Below are 24,475 nucleotides of genomic sequence, written 5' to 3'. Positions count from 1 at the left end.
CCACCCCGTCTATGCCCCCCCGCCCGCACACCCCCCCAACCACCCCACACCCCCCAACATGAGCGCGCCGCCCACCACCGACACCCCCGCCCCCAAACGCATGCGCGTCTCCCGCGCCTGCGAGCAATGCCGCTCGCGCAAAGCCAAATGCGACGGCAAGACACCCGCCTGCTCCCCCTGCGTGACGCTCTCGCAGACCTGCACCTACGGCGCGCAGCCCCGGAAGCGCGGGCTGCCCCCCGGAAGCGTGTCGGCGCTGGAGCGCACCGTGAAGCTGCTGCAGCGCGTGCTGGGGCTGCTGATGGACAGTGTGGACGGCGGGGAGGGCGCCCTGCTGGCGCTGGTTAGGCGCAGGGGGGCGGCGCTGTTTGATGAGGGCGAGGAGGGCCGGCGGTTGGCGGGGCTGTGGAAGGAGGGTGTGGTGCCGAAGGAGCTGGAGAGGATCAGGGAGAGGGTTACGGGGACGGGGGCAGCAGGGGCAGGTACGGGGACGGGGGCAGCAGGGGCAGGTACGGGGACGGGGGCAGCAGGCGCAGGTACGGGTACAGGGAGCGTCGACGAGAGATCCCCGGATGCGCAGGATAACGGACCAGCAGAGGGGGGCTACAGCTACAATTGGGCGGCGAGCACGACGCTTTCCGGGACACGATACGGGCCATGGCCTCCAGCGTGGCCGAGGCACAGCGGAGCGAGGACGCACCCCGGCGGGCATCCATGGCGGCGGCGACGATGAACGGCGATGCCGCCACCACCGAGATGGACTGGGTGAAGGAGTCACAGAGCGTGCAGCAGCAGGACCCCGGCGCCGATCGGGACCGAGAGCGAGACAAGCCCCGAGACCCGCCCATAATACCGCCGTCTTCGTCGCTGCTGCTACAGCACACGCCCGGCGGCACCACCGACCACGGCTCCTCGACCGCGTCCTCGTATCCCACCCGCATGCGGCCACCTCCCGTTATGACACCGCCACTCTACACGCCCCTCGACACCGCCGACGACCACCACTTCTCCTCCTCCGCCACAGACCACGACGGAATCCTCCCCACGCCCACACACACAGCACACAGCTCCTCCTTCCGCCCGCTCTCATACCCGCCCGAGAGCCCCCTCCGCGAGAACCTCACCACAGCCACACCAGAGCACCCCCCGCTGCCGCACAACTCACGCCTCCTCCTCGACCTCTACTTTGCCTACACGCACGTCTGGTTCCCCATCCTCGACAAGTACGACCTCATCCGCTTCTTCCACATCGTCAACACCGCCACCTCGACCAAGCGCAAAGCCAGCCCGCCCAAAGCCGACATCCCACCCGGGAAGCGTGCCCTCCTCTACGCCGTTCTCTCTCTGGCCAGCCTGCAGCACGACGCCACCAGCACGTACGGGTATGCCCCCACGGCCCCCAGCGCGGCCACGCTCTACGCCGCCGCCCAGAGCATCCTGTTCACCCCCGGCGCAGACACAACCCTCGAGCACGTCCAGGCTCTGCTGCTCCTAGCGCTCATAAACCTCTCCCACGGCCACAACCCCTCCGCCTACCTCCTCATCGGGCACGCCGGGCGTCTCGCCACAACGATCGGCCTCCCCACCGCCCACGGCGGCTTCAACATCCGCACCTGGACCGGCCACCTCATCCTCGAAACACTCATCAGCAGTCTCACCGCCCACCCACCCCACATCCACGCCACCTCCTGGACACGCCTCATCGACGAAGACGGCTGGGAGGAGTGGGACAGCTGGAAAGAGCACCCCTCAGCCGTCACCCCCACCGCAACATCCGCAAAAGACAGCGAGGACCCCGCACACATCCTCAGCACCTTCAACGCCCTCGCGGACCTCGCCCGAATCGTCTCCCGGGGCACACATACCCTCCCGGACCTCCACAACTGGTGCCGCGACCTCCCCGCGCACTGCAGCTTCGACGTCCTCAACCCGCTAGAAGTCGAGATGCCGGCGCTCGTGCCTAGCACACCGCACGTCTCGCACCTGCACCTCTTTTACGCACACGCCATCCTCGCCCTCCACGACAACGGTGCTGCTACAGCGTCAATAGTGGCCATCCTCGAGGCGTTCGCCGAGGCACGGAGTCTTGCGGTGGCGCCCCCGCTGTTTGCAGGCTTTGCAAAACGCGTGGATGAGGCGTGGGCGGGGCGGTTGGTGGTGTCGGGCGTGTTGACGGGGGCGGGCATGCTGAAGGCGCCGGCGCCGGGGAGGAAGGAGGTTGTTACGGCGGGGCGAGGAGCGCCCGCGAGACGGCAGGAGGAGTTTGTGGTCGAGCCCGGTAGGATATTTAACTTTACACCTCCACCTCCTCCTCCTCCTCCTCCTCCGCCGCAGCCACAACAGCAGCCACCGCAACAGCACCAGCAGCAGCCAGTGGGTGGTGGGTCGTTGTTGTCGCCGAGAGGTGGTGGAGGGCAGGAGGAGGAGTATGGTGGTGGAGGGGGAAGTCAGGCCGCGAGTCTGAGCTTTAGTCAGCCGAGTCCGGACGGGTTCGATGAGGAGATGGGGATGCTGGAGTGTCTGCCTTGGTGAGTTCTTTCCCCCGTTTTTGGGAGTGTATGGTGTGGGAATTGGTGGTTGTAGTCTAGTTGCTGCTGTTATGGGGGGCATGGACATATCCTGCTGGGAATGCCGAATGATCAACTGTGATCTGGCCCCGTTCCTGGTTGTTAGCCATATACTGGGCCAGGAAATGATTGACCACTGGGCACTCCCACAATCCCACCCTTCCACTCTCCACATCCGCACCCCTCCCCCCTAACCACGCACTAACAACCCCCCAGGACGCAAGCCGGCATCCCCGAATTCATCCAAAACCTCGGCTACGTCGGCGGCTTCTCCCCCTCCGCCTTCCAGCTCCCCCCCGAGTCGCAAGCCCCCCTCCAAATCCTCGGCCTGCGGCAAGACACCGACGCAACCTACAGCCACCCGGACGAGAACGAGATGGGCGCGGCGGCGGGGCGGCGCGGGCTCAACACCGTGCTAGAGCAGTGGCTGGGCGATGTGTTAGGCGCTGGCGGGGTTGGGGGCCAGGGCGGAGGAGGAGGTGGTGGGCAGGGGGGTGGGCAGGGGCAGGGGGGGAGGTGGAGTTAATGGTGTAGGGCTTTTTATTTTGGGTAGATCTCTTCGCTTTTCTTGTTCTCTTCTTCTTTCTACCTTTTTCTTTTCTTGTTTGGGTTTGGCTTGGTTGGTTTCGGGACGGGGACGGCGGGGGTGAGGGTGAGGTGAGGTGAGGTAGAGGAAGAGCGTGGGAGGGGTATATCGTATATGGGTATATCGTATATGGCTTTATGACTTCACGAGGCGATTGTAATTAGTATTCTACATACCAAAAGATCCATGGCCATGACGCATCCACAATGCACGCTCCCCTCCCCCGAATCTTCGTCTCAGTCCAGCCGTAATCAGTATCCAGAGCACCAATTATCACTCGGTATGCAACCCTAACCCATCTCGAGTCAGCGAGGATTTCACGGGGGCGGTGGATGGTGGTGGCCAGCGTTGCCTTGTTTGCTTGCTTTGGGGAGTGTGTGTCATACGGCGAGGAATGACGAATGAGTGGGGCAGTGAGTAATAGACGGGGGGGCAGTGCACTCGGTTGAGACATAGGCGTCCACCCGGTTGGAAATGCGTCAAGCAAGGGATGAGTGAGGATCGAACCGTTAATCTCGGGGACCTGGAGTTCAATTTCGTTCTTGGTCAGCGCGTATATAGTATTATAGAGTATACGTAGAGAGTCACCGTATATATGTGATTCGGGCACTAATTGTAGCCCGGACGGCCGACCTCGAAAATTTATCATGTAGCTAACTGCGCAAAGCATTTGTGAACCGATTATGTAAGTACAGAGAGAACTCAGGGCCGTCTTCAACACGCAAGAAGTTCAAGACATCTCTTGAGCGATGTCCTATATGTGGCCGGCGGGCATACATGTCATTCCCGCACCTCAGACCAGTTCACCGCGCCACGTTGCTTCACTTAGCCGCCCAGTGAGGTTGTGAGTAAAATTAAAAATTTGATATCAAGCTACATAATATCAAAAGTTTGATTACTAATACAGGCAACTGGTAGACAGTTCCAAACATATATTGCAGAATGATATACAGCCTTAGGCTAATTATTATTTTATAATAGGTTAATAAATCAATTCGGTAAATAAAGTATCGAAACTTAAAAGTTTCAAAATAAAACACGTCATATTATTTAAATTAGAGAAATTATTAATAATGCCAGTGGCTCACTGCGGCAGTTGATACAATCATTGCGCAAAAAGATTAATAATACTATCTATATCCCAGCAGCAAAACAAATAACTGGAATTATTTCGGCTATATTGCTCCATTTGGTTGTTATACCCATTTGGAAATTAATACGTAACAAATCCCTCATATTTTCCTTTTTTAAATGACTCAAACTGACAAGGATTCGACCCGCTAGCTACAAATATCAATAATCAACGAGTAATACGGTTTGTGTTTCATATTGCTAATAAAGAGGATCTGGCACAGTCATCTGCCAGTGATTACTTGTTGCATTAGAATTACGCATTTTTACTAATTTTTTTCCACTATATCTCATGATATATAATTCAACTAACACCCCCGCTCATTATTATTGTCTTCCAAACCTTTACATCTATTATTTGCTCAAATTACCGCAAATTTCAATCAAATACTATTTGTTTGTTACTCTATTGCTTTGTTCCTGACCAATACAAGAGCGATACCTCCTATTCTATTAATAATGTCCTTCTTCAAATCTCCAGTTTTCAACTCATCTTCCAACATTCCAGAAACACAAAGCGCTGGAGCCTCCAGTATAGATGTGTTATCAACTATTGGTACATGGGTTGCAGTACTACTAGCTCTCCTAACCATCATCATACAAGTCTACAAATATTTTACACAAAATGCGGAAGTAAGTAATATCCTTTTTATTTACTCCAAACCTCGTTTTTTTCTTTTCCAAAGCAACTTAACTCATAGTTTGCAGGTTCCAACCAGAAACATCAATACATACCATCTTACACAAATCCACAACCACTTCAACAACCCTTCCTCCGGAGTTGGTGGAGATATCAATACCGCATATTCCTATACCATTGAAGAAGTAGCCTGATTTTGGGAGGAGAGATTCATGGAAATTGGGGTAGAGGGGACCAACTGTCTTTGTTTGATTGACTTTACATTATTTGTTTTTATTGGCCTCATTATTTTTGGGGGGTTTGATTTTGCCAGTTCTTAGCCTTATTGGTTCTAGTATTTTTTTAGCTCTTTTTTTTATTGCAAGCGATACAAATATATTTATCTACCGTGGCAGAAGATCTCGCTTCGCAAAAAACGTTGTTCGTCTTTTGCGCCCGAAACCTCGCATCGCGAATACCTCTGTGATATTCCGCCAAAGTCCTGGCGCTAGTCCTAACCTCCCTAGCAAATGACGTCAAATTTGACGCGCTAATTGCCTACCTGCTCTCTACCTGCCTACATGTACCTACCTCTCTACACCTCGACACCCACCTCGATACCTATCTCCTACCTACATCCACGCCTGGATACGTATTTACCGTATTTTGACACCTGTACTGGCGCCGCTGGACACTCCCGACACCAAATCAGCATCAAATTGATGCCCAAATTGAAACCAAATCTACGCCCAAATCGACAGGAAATTGGGACCAAATCGTCGACTAATTGCACTAAATCGCCGCCAAATCAGCACCAAGTCAGCACCAAATCGCCGCCGAATCGTGAATTAATTGCACCAAATCGACGCCCAAATCCACGCCAAATCTACGACTGGCGGTACACCAAACCGAGGTCAAATAAGCACCTAGTTGGCATGTAAGCGTGGAGGTAGGCGGGTAGGCAGGTAGGTAGGCAGGCAGGCGCGGAGGTAGGCAGGCAGCGCGCGGAGGTAGGTAGGGCGCTAGCTAATACGTATATAGAATTAGGAATTAGGTTGGTAGATAGATAGACTAATATTATGGGAATCGCACGGAAACCTTGTCCTAGTCAATATACCCCATTTTTTGCTGATGAAGGAAATTCACTTCTTCATACTCACCTTTTGCATACACTACCAGAACTACATGTATTGTACCCAGGGGTCCCGATAAGTGATGCAACGATCATATAATTCCTATTGTTCAACGAAACTAGCCAACAAGATACGAAGTGAATTTATGATACTTTAGAAGGTGAAGATCATAGTTTTCGTAAGGCTTATCATGAATAGCTGCTGCATGTTTTTTTATCGCTGTTGTTTGTCAGAAGTTGCCCTTTTATAGGCTAAAAATCCCAAATTAATGATTTGAAAAGACGCGGATTCTATCCTTAAGACTCATTTATCATGTGTATTATCAAACTATCTAGGTTGTTTTGTATTAAAATATTGAAATCTTGGTGCCTTTCAGTGTTGCTAAGTCAAACGTTGCATCACTTATCGGGACCCCTGGGTACATATGGGTGTCGATCTAGCAAACAGGGCCTCACCAGTTGGCTACGGCACTCCACAGGCTCCAATTGATGGAACCAATGACCGAAAAATTAATTCCGGGCTCTTACCAAGGTTCTCTGTGCTTTAGGAAAATTTGGAGCTTATTGGTTGTGTGGTTCTAGCTTCGGAATAAGGATTTGGCTGTGCGGACGGTTTCCTAGAACGACACCCATATACAGTCGCAACTCGATATGCCAGATTGCCACGATAAAATCCGGGATATCAAATTGGTTGTGCGTACGGGACAGCAAAGGGTCCGGCGTATCGAGATCAGCATATAGATTTGGGACTGTTACTGTGAGTAGCCACATGAACTGGAGAGCCCCCGGTCGAAGGCTACCTATACACGCGCCTCAACGGGGCCTTTCAGCTAACTGGGAAAACACTGTCGAGTGACAGTCTATGAAGCCACCCGATCTAGCGACCCAACTCCCAGGAGCAGTATGTCGGCTCGAATACCCTGCCTGCTAGGCAGCCATAGGTATATCTCTACATACATGTAACTATTCTCGCGCTGCGTGCGTCCTGTTGCAGTACATACCCGTATTGAACATATTTAGCCTGCAGAGTTCCCAGGGTTCCATCAATCCCCACAGCAACTCTGCTAGTACCAAGCTTTCCAATCCGCACCATCCGTCAGCGAGTCAGGGGCTCAGCAACTCGCCAGGGACGATCCAACTTCTTTTTACCACTTCTACCATGGATCCCAGTGCCCACGCACTCACCCCCGCCCCGGAAGCTGCAGCCGTGCGTTCGGGCGGAATCTTGGCGAGTCGCGAAGGCTGGGCCTCGGAGTATTTAGAACCGGCGGGGGAGTGCATAGAAAGAGAAATAGGGGAGGGGATGGGGAAGCGAAAACTACATGTACGTAGAAGAGATTAATTGCAGGGCTCTCGGCCATGTTAGAGGTAGAGTTGAGCTAATTGTAAGCTTAGTTGACATAGCATTTGTTGTCTGAGGGTTAGGGGTGCACTATAGGTGATACTCCCAAGACTTTTTCTCAACGGCCTCAACGGCCTCAACGCCGTACATACAATCACACAGACACACACGATCGATTGTTTGCCAATGCTACTTCATCTATCAACAGCATACTCACCCTCTGCGCCCTGAGGAATAATGATCGACTCCCTCGTGCAAACATCCGCAATACCGAACCCGTGATAATTCCCCACAAAAGCCACCGCCCTACACCCCTGCACTCCCCACAGTCTCGGAACACGGTAAGCAGTGCCGCCCACTGCAGGTTCAATTGGCACCGAGGGGGTGTGGAGGGACCGGGATTCTTTCCACTGCATTGTGTAATTGTTCCTGCAGATGTTTCCGCTCCGAGCAGCGTACCCTTGATACCCTACTATGCCAACAGCAGCTACTACTACTACTAGCTATGTGCCCACTGGTACTGCACATAGTGCTTCTCCTGGCCTGTTAAGGATATATCACGGCGCACCAAGGATCAGGGGAGGAATAGGACTGACGGCCCTTCATCAACCCCCCCCCCCGGACACGCACCATCTCGCACCATGTCTTCCGAGCTGGCATCTAGACGAACATCCAGACGAACATCATCAGCACCACGACAGCTGTGTATAAGAACACCATGAAACCCCCCCCCCAATTCCGATCCCCCATTGCCTCGACCGCACACCACCGACCTCCGCGCTACCACTGCGCCCTCCATTCATTCATTCACTCATTAGCTAGTACAGGAACACCATGCTTCTCAAATCGCTTTTCGGCGCCGCCGCGCTCTTCTGCACCTCCGCCCTCGCGGCCTTTGGTGTGACAGACTCAGGAACCCAGCTCACGGTGGACACCAACGGCGGGCTTGTGTTCAAGGTCAACAAGAGCACTGGTGACATCATCTCGCTCGTCTACAACGGCGTTGAGTGCCAGGACTCGTCAAAGTTCTCGCACATCAGCTCTGGTCTGGGCAGCAGTAATGTCGTGGCTACTACCTCGGGAAGCTACATCAAGATCACTGTCACCACTGACACCTTGATCCAGTACTACATTGCCAAGGTACGCACTCTATTTTATCATTGACACTGGTGATATAGACACACACAGCTAACATTCCCCCCCCCCCCCAGTCTGGCGATCCAATCGTCTATATGGCCACCTACATCACCGCGGAACCCACCGTCGGCGAGCTCCGTTTCATCGCCCGCCTCAAGAAGTCCGCTCTCCCCAACGGTGTCACCGCCTCCGATGTCGAGGGCGGCACTGTCGTCGAAGGTTCTGACGTCTTCCTCGTCGATGGCCAGACCCGCTCAAAGTTCTACTCCAGCAAGCGCTTCATCGAGGACCAAGTCCACTGTGTCACCGGCTCCAGCGTCGCCGCCTGCATGGTCATCCCCGGATACTCATATGAGAGCGCGTCCGGCGGTCCCTTCTTCCGCGATATCGACAACCAGGGATCCGCCCAGCAGGAACTTTACTTCTACATGAACTCGGGACACGTCCAGACCGAGGCGTACCGCATGGGTCTGCACGGTCCGTACGGGCTTGTCTTCACCAGTGGTTCTACAGCGTCATCCACCCTTGACTTCAGCTTTTTCAGCTCCCTCTCCATCACCGGCTTCGTCCCCGTCAGCAGCCGCGGGTACGTTTCCGGTACTGTCTCTGGTGTCACCTCCGACGGTGTCGTCCACTGGAAGAACTCTGCTGCGCAGTACTGGGTGTCCAGCACTGGCTCATTCACCTCGCCCGCCATGAAGCCAGGTACCTATGACATGATCCTGTACAGCGGCGAATACCAGGTTGCGTCTACCACTGTTACAGTCACCGCTGGGTCCACCACGAGCAAGTCCATCACCGCCACTGCTGGCACCGCGTCCGTCGTCTTCCGCATCGGCGCCGTCGACGGCCGTCCTACGGGCTTCAAGAACGCCGCTAACCAGCTCGTCATGCACCCGTCTGACTCCCGCATGTCCTCGTGGTCACCCGTTACCTTCGCATGGGGCACTAGCAGCACCGCTGACTTCCCCATGGCCCAGATCAAGACCGTGAATGACCCCACCACCATTACAGTGACCCTGACCGCCGCGCAAGCTGCCGCGGCCAGAACACTCAAGATCTACACCACACTTTCATTCGCCGGTGGTAGACCTAGCGTTGTTTTCAACAGCTACACGGCGGCGACACCTGCGGCGCCGACAAAGATTGACAGCCGTGGTTTCACGCGCGGTGCGTACAGAGGATATGGAGAGGTTTATTCGTTCCCGATTTCGACGTCCAACTTGATTGCTGGTGTCAACACTATCCAGATCAGCTGCGCGAGTGGAAGCTCGGGTGATACTTACTTGAACCCCAACTTTATCTATGACTCGATAGAGTTGTTCTAAGCGTGTGTGTCTGTGTATTATTAGTTATTTAGTTACTTTGGAGGGGAGTGGTTTGTGAGGTGGTAATTTTACAGATTTTTGGAACAAGAACATCAAGAGTGTCGTACCTATGTGAAGCCGTGATATCAAGTCTGCCTTTCACTCCCAACTCGACTGTGAGACACCTTCCCACGTGGCTCTAACCTATCAAGGCCGCCAAGGCTCTAATCTGCAACTTCCCGGCTCGTTACCACAGCCCGTCGCCAGGATTCTCCGTAAGGCTGTAACATTTTGTACTCTATTTTGGTTTTTGGTCACTCCCACTTCAAAGACGTAGCTGGCAAAATAGGTGGGAAGAAAAGAAGAAAAAAACGGGGGAGGGAAAACGAAAAAAAGAAGGCTGGCTGGCTGGTAGTAGATTGAAAGTAATTGTGCCCAAAGCGGGTTATTGTAATAGCTCTCTGCTTTGTCTGGTCTCCATTCTAGAGTACGGTACGACGAGGGATTTGATTACCTATTCCATCTTCAAGGTGGGGATAATATGCAGGATTCAAGTCGAAGGCCACTGCAGATCTGCCTGACCTTCTAGTTGAGTAATTGAGCAGAGCACGTGCGGGAGTACATACGTACGCTACTTACTGATTGTGCCTCAAGGTATATGGTAGAGTAGAGTGGAATGCCTAAACTGCGGGGTGCAGGAAACTTCGAAAGCCACTGCCTGTACTCGGATATGAAACGGAGGACGGGGTGCAGACGATGACAGACAACGCTGGCTACTGGTGATGTTGAACCGTTGGTGTTTGGACGGGAGTAGACGAACCGATCTCGTCTCGTTTCTCGATAATGCGCAGCTGGGTGTATTGAGAGCTTGTGTAGGTGTCGACTTGAGGCTCTGCAGCTTTAATTCTTCACACACCCTCCCGCTTTTACTTCCGAGAAACGGGCTGTGCTACATACCCGTTGTTTGAATGAGTACTTGTATGCGTTTTAAGTTTTAACACAATACAGGACTCAGAGCCTATAAAATTCCCACTTAATCTACTCACCATCACTCTCATGTTTCTGCATCCGAGCAGTTAGAGCACTAGAGCTAGCTTCCAGATTCTGGATTGATCAGAGATCTCGAGTCAACAGCCTGAAAACGTGGAGCGGGAATTAATGCCACACAGCCAAGGCCGGCCCTAGGGACTCTACAATACCGCCAAGCCCAGAGCTTAAAGCCTTGTGGAGAATCGATTTTCCTAAACTAATTGACCTCGACGCTCGAAATAACTTAGCGTAGGCGGGCAATTGCGCCTCCCCCTCTCTCTTCCCACAATCACCACTCGCAGGTTTCATAACCTCCACCACTCCTAGTGACGACTGCCACGAAACCTCCTCTGCACATGCGCGCGTCTACCCATTGGGTGGCACCACAAGCGCCAATCCCTTCCCTGCACGTCTGCCCGACCAGACCGGCCAGAGCATGCGAGCTGATCGGTTGTGGTGGTTACACAATCTATCCGCGCACCCCTCAGCCAACGTTGATCCGCAATAGTTATAATATCAGTATGGCGCCCCCCCCGGGTTGAGAATGACTAAACCTCCAGCCTCGATCAGCTCCTCCTTCTCGAATCTCTCTCTCGTTGTGTTTCTGCCTGTGTATATGTACAGTGGGTACCTAGAGAAGTATACGTATGATAGACTCGAAGAGGATGCCGCTAAATCGGCCAAATGCACCGCCCTACACCGAAACCTACGTCGATGAAGGCCGACTCGATGATATTCCGCCGACCCCAACGTCCCCAACCCTCCCCCAGCACCAACAGCATTATGACCGCCCAGATGACAACTTCAGCATGGACCACTACGGGCAGACGCTTGCACCTAGTATGCAACCCCACCGCCCCCCAATGCCATTGCACCCACTAATTAAATTTCCAGCTCCAGACTCGACCTCCCCCCGAGTACGTCCCGCGAAACAATCCTCCAAGCCGACCTGGCACCGAGTCAAGCTCACACGAGACGAAGTCGACCCCCACTACGAGAGCTCCGAGAAGAGACGCACGGAGAAGGATGCGGACCCCGACATCGCCTATATGCTTGAAGACCTTTCCCAAAAGAGGATCAACAACATTCACAAACACCTCTGGTGGGTGGGGCGCCAGGGCAACATCCGCCCCCTCCACCACCAGAAGGCCATGTTCCGCGAGATTGTCATCACGGAGCGGTGTCACCTGCACATGGTGTGGTTCGAGAACGTCATCTTCCTCAAGCCGCTGCCCGAGTACCTTCTCGACCGTGCGTGGTTCGAGAACAAGATCTGCCCGAAATCCGAGCTGTATGAGCTGGCGTGTGGGTTTTTATATAGTTATTCACGCCTCATCGTGCACCGCAGCGACCACCACATCGCCATAGAGGAGGGCCTACTGCCGGACTATATGGACTGGGTACGTTGGTGCCGGTTCTCAAAGGAAATCCGCGAGGGCGTGGACTTCTGCATGGTCAACAAGCGCTACCGCTACGGCGAGCTGCGCCTCAAACGCCTCAACCACGTGTACCGGTTCTGCAAGTTCCAGGTGCGGGGCTTCTACAGTCTCGACCGCGGGTACAACAGCTTCTTCCGCCGGAATTTCGGGTGGATGGTGGGTCTGTTTGCGTTTTTGACCATCATCCTGACGGGGATGCAGGTGGTGCTGGCGACGGGGCAGGGACAGGCGGCGAGTCATGGGTTGTTCGAGGAGGTCAGTTATGTGTTTGGGGTGGTGTCGATTATCATTCCGGTGGTGGGGACGGGGACGGCGTTGGCGCTGTTTTTTGTCCTGTTTTGGTGGAATTTTGTGAAAACGCTGCTGCATAGAAAGAAGATTCAGAATAAGAGGAGGGAGAAGGAGGACAAATTGGTGAAGACTTACCCACCGCGAGGTGATAATGCATGTTAGGTTATTTTTGGGTTATTTTGGCATGTTTGGTGTGTGTTTTAGCGATACGTTTTTGTGTTTAATTACTAAGAGTATGGATTGATTTTGGAGCTAATATCAAGGTTCCTGGAATTGTATGATTGCATGGACTATGATTAAAAAATGTCTGAATTTTGATTAAAAGAGTAAAAATAAAATATACATGGCCTTTGAAGCCATTTCTCATATTTGTTGGCACTAGTTCCCTACCCTTCCTTCAAACTGATTGCGTTGCACATCTCTTGAAACTATATCAGGCGAACTGCAACCCAAAGACCGCGATCTTGGAACAGCGTTTCTATGACCCAATTCCCCAAGGCTTAGCTCTAGACAGCCAGCGATTATGAGTGTATCTTCCGACAAATATACTACCCACATGCAACGAGATTAAAATGATTAATTACATAGAGTCTTACTACAGCTTATCACTCAGTTGTAGAAATTCTTTCCATTTCGATGTTTAGCTGCAGCCGACTATCGTAGTCCTCCAGCGATTGACCGAAATTTCAGCATCCCGACATCCGAGTGATACCCTATGATTAGTACATCATTCCTAAATAAGGTTTGACGCTAGAAATGTAAACTACACCCAGCCTCATGTGAGGACTCTGTTAAGGGATAACGTCAATCCTACCTTCCCTTTCTCCCTTCCCTTTCTCCCTTCCCTTTCTCCCTTCCCTTTCTCCCTTCCCTTTCTCCCTTCCCTTTCTCCCTTCCCCCCTTCCCCCCCTCCCCCTAGCTAAACAGTGGAAGGCGAAACACTGACACTTTATAGAACTCGAACAGCCTTGATCCTTTGATCAATGTATTGAGCTGATCTGCATGTTCTGACCGCACCTCCACTAGCCCTTCGCCTTCGCTACATCTTTTCATACGAAACAGGCGCCTCCAGGCCTCTCTATGTACTCCCGATTTAATTCGTGACGCTCCCGAACAGACCAGGCGTGCATGCCGCCAAAACGAGGTGCGTTTTGCATGATTCGGCCTATACACAGACTCTATCGTGTTCGGAAACGCCTTTCACTGTGTTATTATACCACCATTGGAGCCCAGTTCAGTTCATCGCCGAGAAAAGTATCACAATAAACATGTCTTTTATTTCCCCATTCTCGATAGCAAGATATCATGGTGAGTTGCCTATTGCCCTACAGCTGCGCAACCGCCTGCTACAGGATCAAGCTAAGAAAGTCTGCGTATGTACATAGATCTAGAACCTGTTTCTGGTGTGCGTATAACTAATGGATGTATGACTACTTTTCTATAACTGGACACCCAGCCGTGCGTGATACGCATATATCCATTGGAAAGCTTCGGCGATTGGTCACAGCTAGGCACTCTACTCGAGTAAGGTCCGCTTCAAGCATATCGAAGTTCTCAGATACCCCTGTTTAAAGAATGACCTCTCGGAGTTCACCGAGCCTATGGCTGCACTTCGCCAGAATCATTATGTTTCTACAATCACAAGATATGCAAGGCAAGAGTACCTATGGCAATATTAAGTAAATATTTCCCCCTCACCTCACACACCACCGAACAACGAATTCGCCAGCGCTAGTGATAGCCCTGGCCAGAAAACCGCGCGGCACCGAATACCACGGTGTCGCAGCTTCAGCGGAGTCTAGGCATTAACCCTTGAAAACTCCGATTTGCCCTGCTGCCGAACGGGCCCTCTGGTTTAATGGAGATGGGACTCAACTGGACTGATGGAGATCGTATAATTGACTGTTGGAAGTGGTATAGTATCTCAGATGTAGGATCTCAGTGGAGTTAATATATGGTAAATACATAACACTAAAAGCGGTGGCGAAGAATTATTTGCACAGCTGGTGTAAGACCACACCACATATCTAGGACCACACACCTAGGGCAAGCAAGATGTAAGATCCACTTTCGAATAGGGCTGAATGGCTTACTGCAAGCTGCGGTTGGTTGGTTCTTTCCGGCTGTCATAATATCTGATCATTTCCACCTACCACATAAAAGTAAGACCCGCCACACCATGCACAAATTGTGGCTAGTTAACGCGGTTCATGTAGCATATCGACCACTCGATCTGCCTCGACATCTGGTGCGGCATTCACCTCATTGAGTGATATGTTACGTCTACATTCATGAGAGAGAACTGCACTGCTTAAATGTTCTAGCTGCACACATATTAGAAGTAACTTCTAAAAGATAACCATACTATCGGGGCTGACATAGACAGCACCACGTTGTTGAAGTTTCAGGGAAGCCTGTCATACAAACCAACATATTTCTTCCGGTATATACCGCGTCCTCGTGGTACATATCGAGAAAGAATTTGTTGCCTTATCACACACTAGAGTTATCGAGCTAAAAGATTATATTCAGCTTGCTAATTATACCAACCTTAATTCTATCTCGTTAAGCCCTGAAAACTGACTTATCTTAAGTACTGACATTTCTTCCTCAATTGAAAAGAATAAATAGACCGGTATTTATCCCAAAGCCTATCCCCGCCTCAACTACATACTGTTAAGAGTCCTTATATTTACCTACGGCAAAAACGATGAAGCTTTCTATTTTTCTGGCAGCAGTTGCATTTAATGCACCATTCTTGCACAGGCGACAACTGTTAAGACAACCGTAACTGCCGCAATACCAACTACTTGGTATTTTCTCCCGCTTTAGCTCAAAATATATATTCTAACACTAGGAAGTCGTCCCTCAACCTGCACTGTCACTCAACCACTTGCTAATGGTAATTTTAACGACAACACTGCTTAGACCTCGGAGTCAACCTATGGCCTTAACACTACTGTAACCGGGTTCAAGAATGAACACTCCCGCAATGGCGCGCGCCAGTTGTAAGTGCCTATAAACCTACATCTACTAGTACATAGCACTGACATGACCGATTTTGGCTCTAGCCGAGCTGAAGGCATTCTACCCAACTGGAATGTTGCTCTTCTCCAAACCATTACAGTTTGCCCCGGTGTTAAATATCGCTTCGCAGCATGGACTGCAGCGAACGGGGGCGTTTGTACGGTTACCTACCTCATTGGAAACCAAGGAGGGTCAAGCACTTTTACCGCCGATACGCAAGCGTTTGCTGCACATGTAGACGTTTATGTCGCTCCTCCGGGTGTTACGAGTGCTGTTATCAAGATGTATGCGGAGTGTACTTTATCCGGGGTCGGAGGCAGTATAAGAGTAGATGCAGTTACCATGGATATTTTGTAGGGTTGGAGTTGGGAATGTTCATCGATAGCCGGCCTTTGGTAAGCTCAATTTCCGGAAGATATAAACCTAACCAAGGGAGATATATATACTTTGTTGCAATATTGTATACTTCATTTGGTGGTTGTTTTTACGGAATTTCATTAGAAGACGTCTTTCATCTTGTCTTGAGAAGGTCAATTAGGAATGTCAATTTTACGAGATAGACAAACTGGCAAAACTGATAATAATTTACAATCTGACAAGACAGATCGACGTAGTTTCCGCTCACTTTATCACGCTTATACGAAATCGCAATTAAAGGTGGGAACGATCAGGTTACATATAATTAGTTCCCCAGCTCGTCCACAAGTTGGAGTCCATATAAATTAAAACGTTACTGCCAGCCTTCAGTTGGTTGAACCTACCTTCTTGATCGTGGGCCTACACCATTGGCAGAATAGGTACACAAAACGACCACTGTGTGGCCCTATATTATAGAAAGACATACAAGATTTGGAACAGATAATCTTATTAGTACACTACTTAAAAACTCTTTAATACGTTCTGATCCAGCCAGAAGTAATGTAAATAGTACGTTCTAATAATACAACTTAACTAAGCCTATTAGATCTCACATTATCAGTCGATAGTGACCTAGCCTATAAAAGCTTCATGTTGTCCCACTTCCGAAACCACTCATACATATGTACAATACATGTACTCTAGTGCGTACCTGACATCCCCGCACGTTAATAAAGCTACATAAAGTTTGCCGACATTTCTGGTTGGTGTTGCCAAAGTCTCAAATATTTCAACCACGTGCATGTGTCTTAAACACGCGATGTCTGTTATTGGGCCCATTCAATCCTATCAGTAAGGCTAGGTTTTAGATACTAGGCCTGACGACACCTTGGCATATTTTACATCCTTTCCCGAGTTAAACCATCGATATATCCCGAAAGACTGCATTCTTATATTAAGATTCGCTTCAATCATCATAGAAAGTTTCCATAACAGCGAGGATGTAAATAATGTCCGATCCTCATTAATTTATACTATACCCGTCGCAGTACTTTGAGGCTACTGAATCTGAAGGAATAGATACGTATATACATACAAGGAGTTTCCAGCCTTCGGCCGGTACTATATGTATATCAATCAGTCCAATATACAGGCAAGCCGCTTTGCGGCTTATTTCTCTTTTGCCTGTCAGTCGGGGCTCTCAGGCCGCTGCGCGGCCCTCGACCCCTCCTGGCAGGCAACGTCCATCACTATATCTAGATCTGCTCTGGTCAATATGTGCCTTTTCTGATATCCCCGATATATCAACGGATAGGTCAGACAATTTCTCCAGTTAAAACTACAGGTATATCCCTTTAGCAGCCACCAAGCTGCTAAAATCGAACTACTAACTGATTCCCAGAACCAGTAGAAACCTTATTAACACTCTGGCAACACTCAGCACAATACCCTATGTTAATATCCAACACAACATGTTTCAAGTGAAACAAAAACAGCTCTCAATGAACCAATCAGAAGACTATAAAAGCACATTGCATATGCAGGTTATAATTATATACTTATTAGATGTAGCTTTATCTCTAGCTCTGCCGGAGCGACTCATGATCAGCACATGAGCAGGTGGGCAGAATGATTCAAGCTTCTTCTGGTAGCGCGTCGGACGATATATATCATAGAGTGGCTCTTTTCTTTTGCGACCTTAATATCTTGCTTAGTGTAGAGTAGTCATTACTTTGATGGCATGCATGGACATACGGTGTTTCCCTACATACTTCGCGAGTAAGCGCATTTGTGTGATTCCACATCCCCCCACCAGTCAAGACCAGAAGAAAACAAACCTCGATTACTCTACACTAGGTGGTGTAATGATATTTTATTTAGCTCTGTATTTGTGGGGAGTCCATCGGGCCTTCCCGTAAAGCAATATTAGTATTGTAGTAAAGACGGTGAGTAGCTACCTTTTCAGGTAATGACCAGGAAAATAGAAGTTCTAGACCTAGGCGCTTGTTATTTAGAGTGACATCCTATATCACTATTCCGGCTTTCAGATTACGTAAAATCAAATCTTTTCAATACATGTGATCAATTTCGGAGTCCCGCTTGAATTACTTTCTGGGGAATCATGTCTCTAGGTGATAGAGTGACCTACATCCAAATACCTACTCTGGGTATACGAATATCAGTAGAGTAGGCAAGATATATGTATGCATCATATTGCTAATCCGCCCACTATTGGCAGAAGAAATAAAGTTTGACCTTTCCACCTATCGCATTTATCACATTCCCACATTCCCATCATTTCCATAGTTTGTTTTCCATAGTGAACCTGCTATGATCAACTGGTCGAGCAAGACTTTTTCCTCATCATGGAAATAACATCGCATTACTGATACGTGTCATACTTCTTTGCCTGCATAGCGGTCTTGAGTGACTACCTCGCTATCAACCCGGTTAATTGGAAGTCGCGACCATAACCCCGAAAGGAAACGCCTCCGTGCCGGTGGGAACGGAATTCCCTACCAACCCCGTTCAGTCCGGTCGACTCAGGCAATGCCCTAAATAATAATCTCCGACACGTACAGCGCTATGCTTGGTAGAGAAGGATTAGCCATGCGTTTCTCAACACTACCGCCACTAATAAAACTTATAGTTGTGTTTGACGTGGCTTGTCCAAAGGGAAATTTTCCATTTCATGCTATCCAATAATCGGTAAATCTCTTTCTACTCTTTTCCTGCGGTGACGATCGTTATTCTAATGAACGAAATTTCACAATGGTATTAGACCCATTGAGTTGATTACTCACAGATACAGTAAGCCTGGCCGTGACTCTCTAGCAATGATAGGTGAAGATAAGAGTGTCTCTCGGTAAAAAGATATGTATTGTGGGGTGACAAAAGTTCTCGTGATTTTCGCATAGCAACCAGCAGGGGAATTTCCAAAAGACCAATCTACAAAGTCGGTAATTGGAATTATACCTAAGAGGTATGTTCCTATCAATCTTAAGCTCTCGAGTCGCGTAGCTGTCTCCTGAATATCTTTTGTAGTCGTGGAATTAGAGTCGTTTCATGATACATCCACGTAAAAAATCACGAGAACTTTTGTCACCCCACAATACCATTGCAAATACCGCAACTCCAACCGAAACACTTCGTCACAAGGCATCACTCGGATCCCAAACGATGCGGTATGGGGAGACCATTCTTCGGCAGTAAGGGATATTTTGGTTAGAAAACCCTGGATGATAGGTAGGTAGAATAGAGAAGGAGTGCATGGTGAGCTGAGTAGGGATTATTCGAGATTAGTGATGAAATTTAGCGGCGGAGCAAATAAGCTTAAATGTTGGCGCATATGCAGGGCCCAATCGGTAATGATCGTCCTCCAAGATTTCCGTGTAGGTTAAAACTCCACACGTGGTCCATGTTTTACTATCTCAACAGAACTAGGTAGTTGAGTGGCTATTTAGCGAGATGAAGAATGTGCCGCAACTGGGTTTCTAGCTCAGATTAGTGATAATCCTGCGATTAGGCTATGCTCAATCGATATAGTAAATGTGGTCATTTTGGCCCTGGGTAGACTCCTCCCATAGCTAGGTTGATCAACACATGGACCATTAATATAAGCCCTCCCGATATCAAGGGCCACAATAGGTCCCGACTTCCCTAGCCACCCGAACACCCCCTCACCCGAACAGTTGAGTATGATTGTATAGAAACCGGTCGGATCCTTTCTTTTTGACGTTGACTGTTCGGGTGAGGGGGTTGTTCGGGTAGCTAGGGAAACCGTCTATTTTCAGTTATGACTGGGGAGGGTGGTCCGAAGGGTGGGGACGGCGGGATATGATAATATTTCCGACTGCGAGATTAGCTTCAAGAGCGCCTAGTTAGCAGATACATAGCCGCCCAACTACAAAAGCTCGACACATCAAATCAGAAACTACCTTTTAAAGGCCCCACAACCGTCATCGGAAGTTTCCGTTAAATGTAGCTTTGATCTCGCATGCATAGTTAATACTATATAGCCAATTTCTAGAGAATGCCAGGAACGTAATATATAGAACGTAAACATAGGCAGGTGCCATAGCCATTAACACGAGGTGATAGGCTCCGGCAATGCCAGCAGGTCTGCTTTAACACCAGGTCTGAGACTCAGCCTGTCTTTCTTGTTAGACAGTCGCTGCAGAGCATCGACAGATGGATCTTCAGTCCGATTTGTGTTCGCTGCGCATGATGTATGCGCAGTGTGTGAGTCGGCGTGCCCGTGAATGGTACCTAGGCAGGCGTTCGTTTTGGAACAAAACAACCACGGCATCTGGGATTCGACCCGAATGGAGGGAGCTACCTTACCCGTGGTGACATGCGCGCAGGTTTAATGCGGGTCCTGGCTGATGGCGGTCAGGGTTTTGAAGCCAATACTCCGTTTCCCTGGTCAGCGAGATCCCTACTGACCGAGACTTAGTGTTCGCCACATGCAGCCAAGAAATATTTGTATTTGAATCCTGCTGAGGAGGGATCTCGATTCTCGCTGAGCAGGGCGGGGCCGGGGTCCTACTCTAATCGTTAACTTTGGGGTGCCAAGGCGAAACTATGGCAGGATAGGTGAGTGAGTGTGAATGGTGTTCAAATTCTGTTACCCCATTTAATGAGTGTTCGTAGTGTTGGCCCCTTTCCTTTCCTTGGGGACTCACGCTTCAACGCTGGCTGTGATATATAACGAACGCAGTCACGTTTCTCATGATACTTCCGTATGCACCACAATATTTGATCTATAAACCATTTCATCAGTTATAGAGCAAGATAGAAATCGATCCACGTCATGAATACCTCTGCCGGGGACGACAAACTGCAGCCTACCACACAGGAATCACCGAGGAGCAAAGGCACAGAGCAGAGAGCTAGAAGCGGCGTGTTAGGGCTTGTCCTGGGAGAGACCTCCATTGCCACGACCTTCCTCAGAAGTTTCAAACCATTGACAGACTTCCTCCAATCGTGGGGTATTCTCATAATCCACTTGGTCTTTGTTGCTCTTCTCGCAACCTGCATTCTCGTTTGGATTCCAGACCTGAGGGTGAATGCAGTTAATGACCGTTCAACAACAAGCCGGCAGGTATTTGTCTTCGGCGATGATATCAACACTAAGGTACTAGCCACCTTTAGCGTTAGAGACTGGATCCTCCCCGGTGACATCACGACCATCGTTTCAACAGGCCTTGTTTTCATCAAACTCGCAACGGGATCGTGGGCAGGAATCGCGGCCTGGAGGTGTGCCTGCATCATGCTCGAAAAGAAGTCTCTTACCTTCTCAGAAATCAAGTTCATAGTATCCTATAAAGTGGGGGTTGTTCCACGCGAAAAATACTCATGGACGACGCTCATCCTACTGTTGCTTCTACTACCTGCTCAACTCTCGGGTCCATTGGTTTCTGGTTCTATCAGTTGGAAGCAATCTATTGGTTTCATTCACTCGCCCAGGGATCTCCAGGTATTTCCGTCCTCGGGAGGGGACCCAATGATCTGGAGGGAATATATTGAAGACGAAGACATTCGCGAGGAGGTCATGAGCGAGGCACTATCCTTCACGTGGTCGTTGTATCATGAGGCCCTAAGCGATGTAAACACTGCATGCCGGAGACAAATCTCAGATAAACAGTTGAAGGACAGCTCGACGGTGAATAATATCACGATACCTTGTTTACGATTCGATTCGATAGTGTGGGAGCAGAACCCCCCATCCGAGCAAATTATGAGTACATTCCAACGTCCTTACCGTGGAGCCCTTCCAGAGCCAAAGGAGAATACAATTACTCATCCAGTTACCGGTAATGTTGGAATGCTGGATCTTCCCCAGTGGAATGGGAGCGCAACGTATCGGGGCTCCTACCCAACTCCTATGATTTTCAACGAACCACGTCTAGTTGCGTTTCTCTTTAAAACCGTGCTCAAGAACCAGACCTGCCCAACGATGTACGTTGAAAAACAAACCGGAGCCAAAAGCGCTGTCTTCCAGTATGACGGAGTAGCAAAAAGCGGTTGCTATACCTATGCCAGAGTCAGCTTCTCTGGGGGAGTAACCTCATCGCAGGCGAAGGTCATTTCTCCGGGGGTCGTGCAAGGCAGTAATGACGCCCCTATCGTTGCGAACGAGTTTACCAATGAAGCAATATTTTTAATGAATGACGTGATGCATAGCATGGCCTTGGGCGACCTGGATCAAAACGTATCAAATCACACATCGTCCTTAATTCTGGCCATGCAGCGGTCCTACGTGGCATGCTGGAATTCCTTGCAATACAACTTTGGAGAAAACGGCGGGGAGAGAGCACGAAACGAGCTTTTAGGTGCCGGCGCGACACAGAGAATCGATCTACTACAGGGAGTGGTGACCTACTGGAGGGTGTGGATGTGGGTGGGACTCCAGTTACTCGTAACGGTTTCGGGAATTCTTTTATGGTATTTTGAGCGTATCTGGGATGTTAGGTCGAAGGACAGTCGGGAACGGAGCTTTGCAGCGGATGCATTGCTGTTGGATACGAAGGACGTATTTGAGGCGAAGGATAAGAGGAGGAAAGCGAGAGAAGACCTGGAAAAAGGGGTGCCGGCGCCGGCTTCACTTAATATTAATACGCCACTGCGTGTTCAGTTGGTGCCGAAGCCGAAGGATGATATCACAGGCCCGAGTGCTGGCACAGGCCCGGCTGATGACGACCCCAAGCCGCATATTCTACAGGTATATCGACCTGAATCACCACCACAACCACCAGTGGTGCCGGACCTGAAGTCCTAGATACATGTGGAATGTGCAGGCTGGGGTTGAAGAGGCTAGAGCGTTGCAATTTGACGGGATTTCGAGATTGTAAATATAAGTATGAATTACATGTAACGATCGGTTGTCATTCCTTTTTTTTTCCCTGTATTTTCTGTATTTTCTGAGTTTGACAATAAGAGTATAGCAATATCTGAGTTCATGAAGTCTTATTTGGATCTTTTTCACTTCTGAATTTTATAAACCTTTGGATCTTTTGCGCTGAATTATATGGTGTGGTATCAAGAGCGAATGTGAAAACTTAATAAAGATAATGTATCACTAGTATCCTATACCCATATATGTGTAGGTGATATATACCTTCATTTCTGGTGAGCAAGACAAGGAGCTCAGAAGTACAATGTCAGTAGAAAAGCAGGGATACGATGGTTATTAGTTCAGTAGCTCGAGCCATGGACGGGCTGCTCCATCGCTCGTGCGGATATATACCTCATTTGTACTCATTGCCCAAAGATCAAGGTAGCTAGTCGAGATTCTTACACTCCCATAATAGTAGAATAAAATCATAATCTAGCCTAACTTTAGCTTCTGACCTATATAAATATTCGAGGCCCGGGCACGGGCCGCCCCATTTGTACCAGGGCCTCTAAGCTCAGCATTAGTTTCCCATTCTCATTCTCAATGGAGCTCTCCTATAAATAGGAGAGCTCCCAGTGGTCTGAGACACATAGTATCACTCGAGATTCAATCAGAGAATATCACTCGACGACCTACATCATAGGTTAATCACAGGATATCACTCGATCTTGGTGTTTGGGGAAATGGCCAGTGCTAAGCGATAATTCTGTAGCGTTTAAACTGATGATATTGTAAACCGGATTCCCTTGACTTGATGGTTGATGATACCCTCAAGTCTTCGCAGAATCAAGCCCTATTTATACATGTTGGAACCTATGCCAAGGCCCGCTTTCTAATACTAACTGATACAACGATAATAGAATAGGATAACGCTCCCGAAGATAACCCAGATAGAAAAGCGCCCCCGCATAGTCCCGTCCTCCATTCTAATTCCGACGCGTAACCATGAACCTTGCAATTGCCAGTCATCGGGTTGTACCATACTATTATCCTAGACCTACTTCTCTAAGTAGAGCAGCCTACAGCCGTAAGCCCCGCTTACTATTCTATTTTGGGTGAGACACCCAACAGTAAGCGTGCCGTCATAATAGTATGGCCTAGCGTGGTGACACCGCGTGCCCCCACACTACCCGATACCTTTCTATGCTTGCCCTTCCGTTACCCGACCGGCCTTGCATCACAACCCGTCACTCGTATTTCTCACTGTCCTAAGCCTGTAGAACAGTGCTTCCGTAGTTCCTGTAACACTACTCCCCCTTCCTAGACGTCGCCCTCGACCGTTAAAACCCTTTCTATGATAAAAAACACTGTGGGAAAAGTCGTAGAGTAGGGAAAGGTATCGAGCTTAGTCTCGCCTGTTCCGTTGTCGTTTATGAGCCCGGTCATTATCGATCGCTGGGTCTTGACTTCGCGTATGGGGTCGTATGTTCGAGGTTGGCTGGAAGTTCTTGTCTGCCAATGCCTCCTGTGGCTCGGGTGTTGCCAGTCGCTTTCGTGTATTCTGTTTTCGGGTGGGGTCTGGGTCCTCACGATAGGGTCGCAGCAACATCTCGTGAAAGACATCATGAACCTTCCATTCTACTGGAAGCTCCAGGCGGTAAGCCCGATTGCCC

General features: G+C 49.7%; 5 protein-coding genes across 5 annotated transcripts; all 5 read left to right on the top strand.

Annotated features, from left to right (window-relative positions):
• Positions 1-58: 58 nt before the first annotated feature.
• Positions 59-3,093, top strand: LAJ45_08944 (uncharacterized protein; the record flags this gene model as incomplete). The annotated part of the gene is made up of 3 exons (XM_046118492.1): positions 59-553; positions 610-2,528; positions 2,784-3,093. 3 exons carry the CDS (start codon positions 59-61, stop codon positions 3,091-3,093), a joined length of 2,724 nt encoding a protein of 907 aa, XP_045968448.1.
• A 5,118-nt stretch (positions 3,094-8,211) lies between these two features.
• LAJ45_08943 (uncharacterized protein) lies at positions 8,212-9,664 on the top strand (the record flags this gene model as incomplete). The annotated part of the gene is made up of 3 exons (XM_046118491.1): positions 8,212-8,517; positions 8,589-9,503; positions 9,626-9,664. The coding sequence occupies 3 exons, from the start codon at positions 8,212-8,214 to the stop codon at positions 9,662-9,664; spliced, it is 1,260 nt and encodes a 419-aa protein (XP_045968447.1).
• Positions 9,665-11,206: 1,542 nt separating this feature from the next.
• LAJ45_08942 (uncharacterized protein) lies at positions 11,207-12,742 on the top strand (the record flags this gene model as incomplete). Its single annotated transcript, XM_046118490.1, has 4 exons — positions 11,207-11,369; positions 11,421-11,450; positions 11,505-11,690; positions 11,745-12,742. The coding sequence occupies 4 exons, from the start codon at positions 11,207-11,209 to the stop codon at positions 12,740-12,742; spliced, it is 1,377 nt and encodes a 458-aa protein (XP_045968446.1).
• A 2,830-nt stretch (positions 12,743-15,572) lies between these two features.
• Positions 15,573-15,845, top strand: LAJ45_08941 (uncharacterized protein; the record flags this gene model as incomplete). Its single annotated transcript, XM_046118489.1, has 2 exons — positions 15,573-15,588; positions 15,652-15,845. The coding sequence occupies 2 exons, from the start codon at positions 15,573-15,575 to the stop codon at positions 15,843-15,845; spliced, it is 210 nt and encodes a 69-aa protein (XP_045968445.1).
• Positions 15,846-20,777: 4,932 nt separating this feature from the next.
• LAJ45_08940 (uncharacterized protein) lies at positions 20,778-22,745 on the top strand (the record flags this gene model as incomplete). Its single annotated transcript, XM_046118488.1, has 1 exon — positions 22,152-22,745. One exon carries the CDS (start codon positions 22,152-22,154, stop codon positions 22,743-22,745), a length of 594 nt encoding a protein of 197 aa, XP_045968444.1.
• Between the last annotated feature and the right edge of the window lie 1,730 nt (positions 22,746-24,475).

The sequence above is a fragment of the Morchella importuna genome, assembly GCF_003444635.1.
Source record: "Morchella importuna strain M04M26 chromosome Unknown Morimp01GS032, whole genome shotgun sequence".
NCBI lineage: Eukaryota > Fungi > Ascomycota > Pezizomycetes > Pezizales > Morchellaceae > Morchella > Morchella importuna.
The sequence above is the reverse complement of the archived record's forward strand: the minus strand, read 5'-3'. Positions and strand labels throughout refer to the sequence as shown.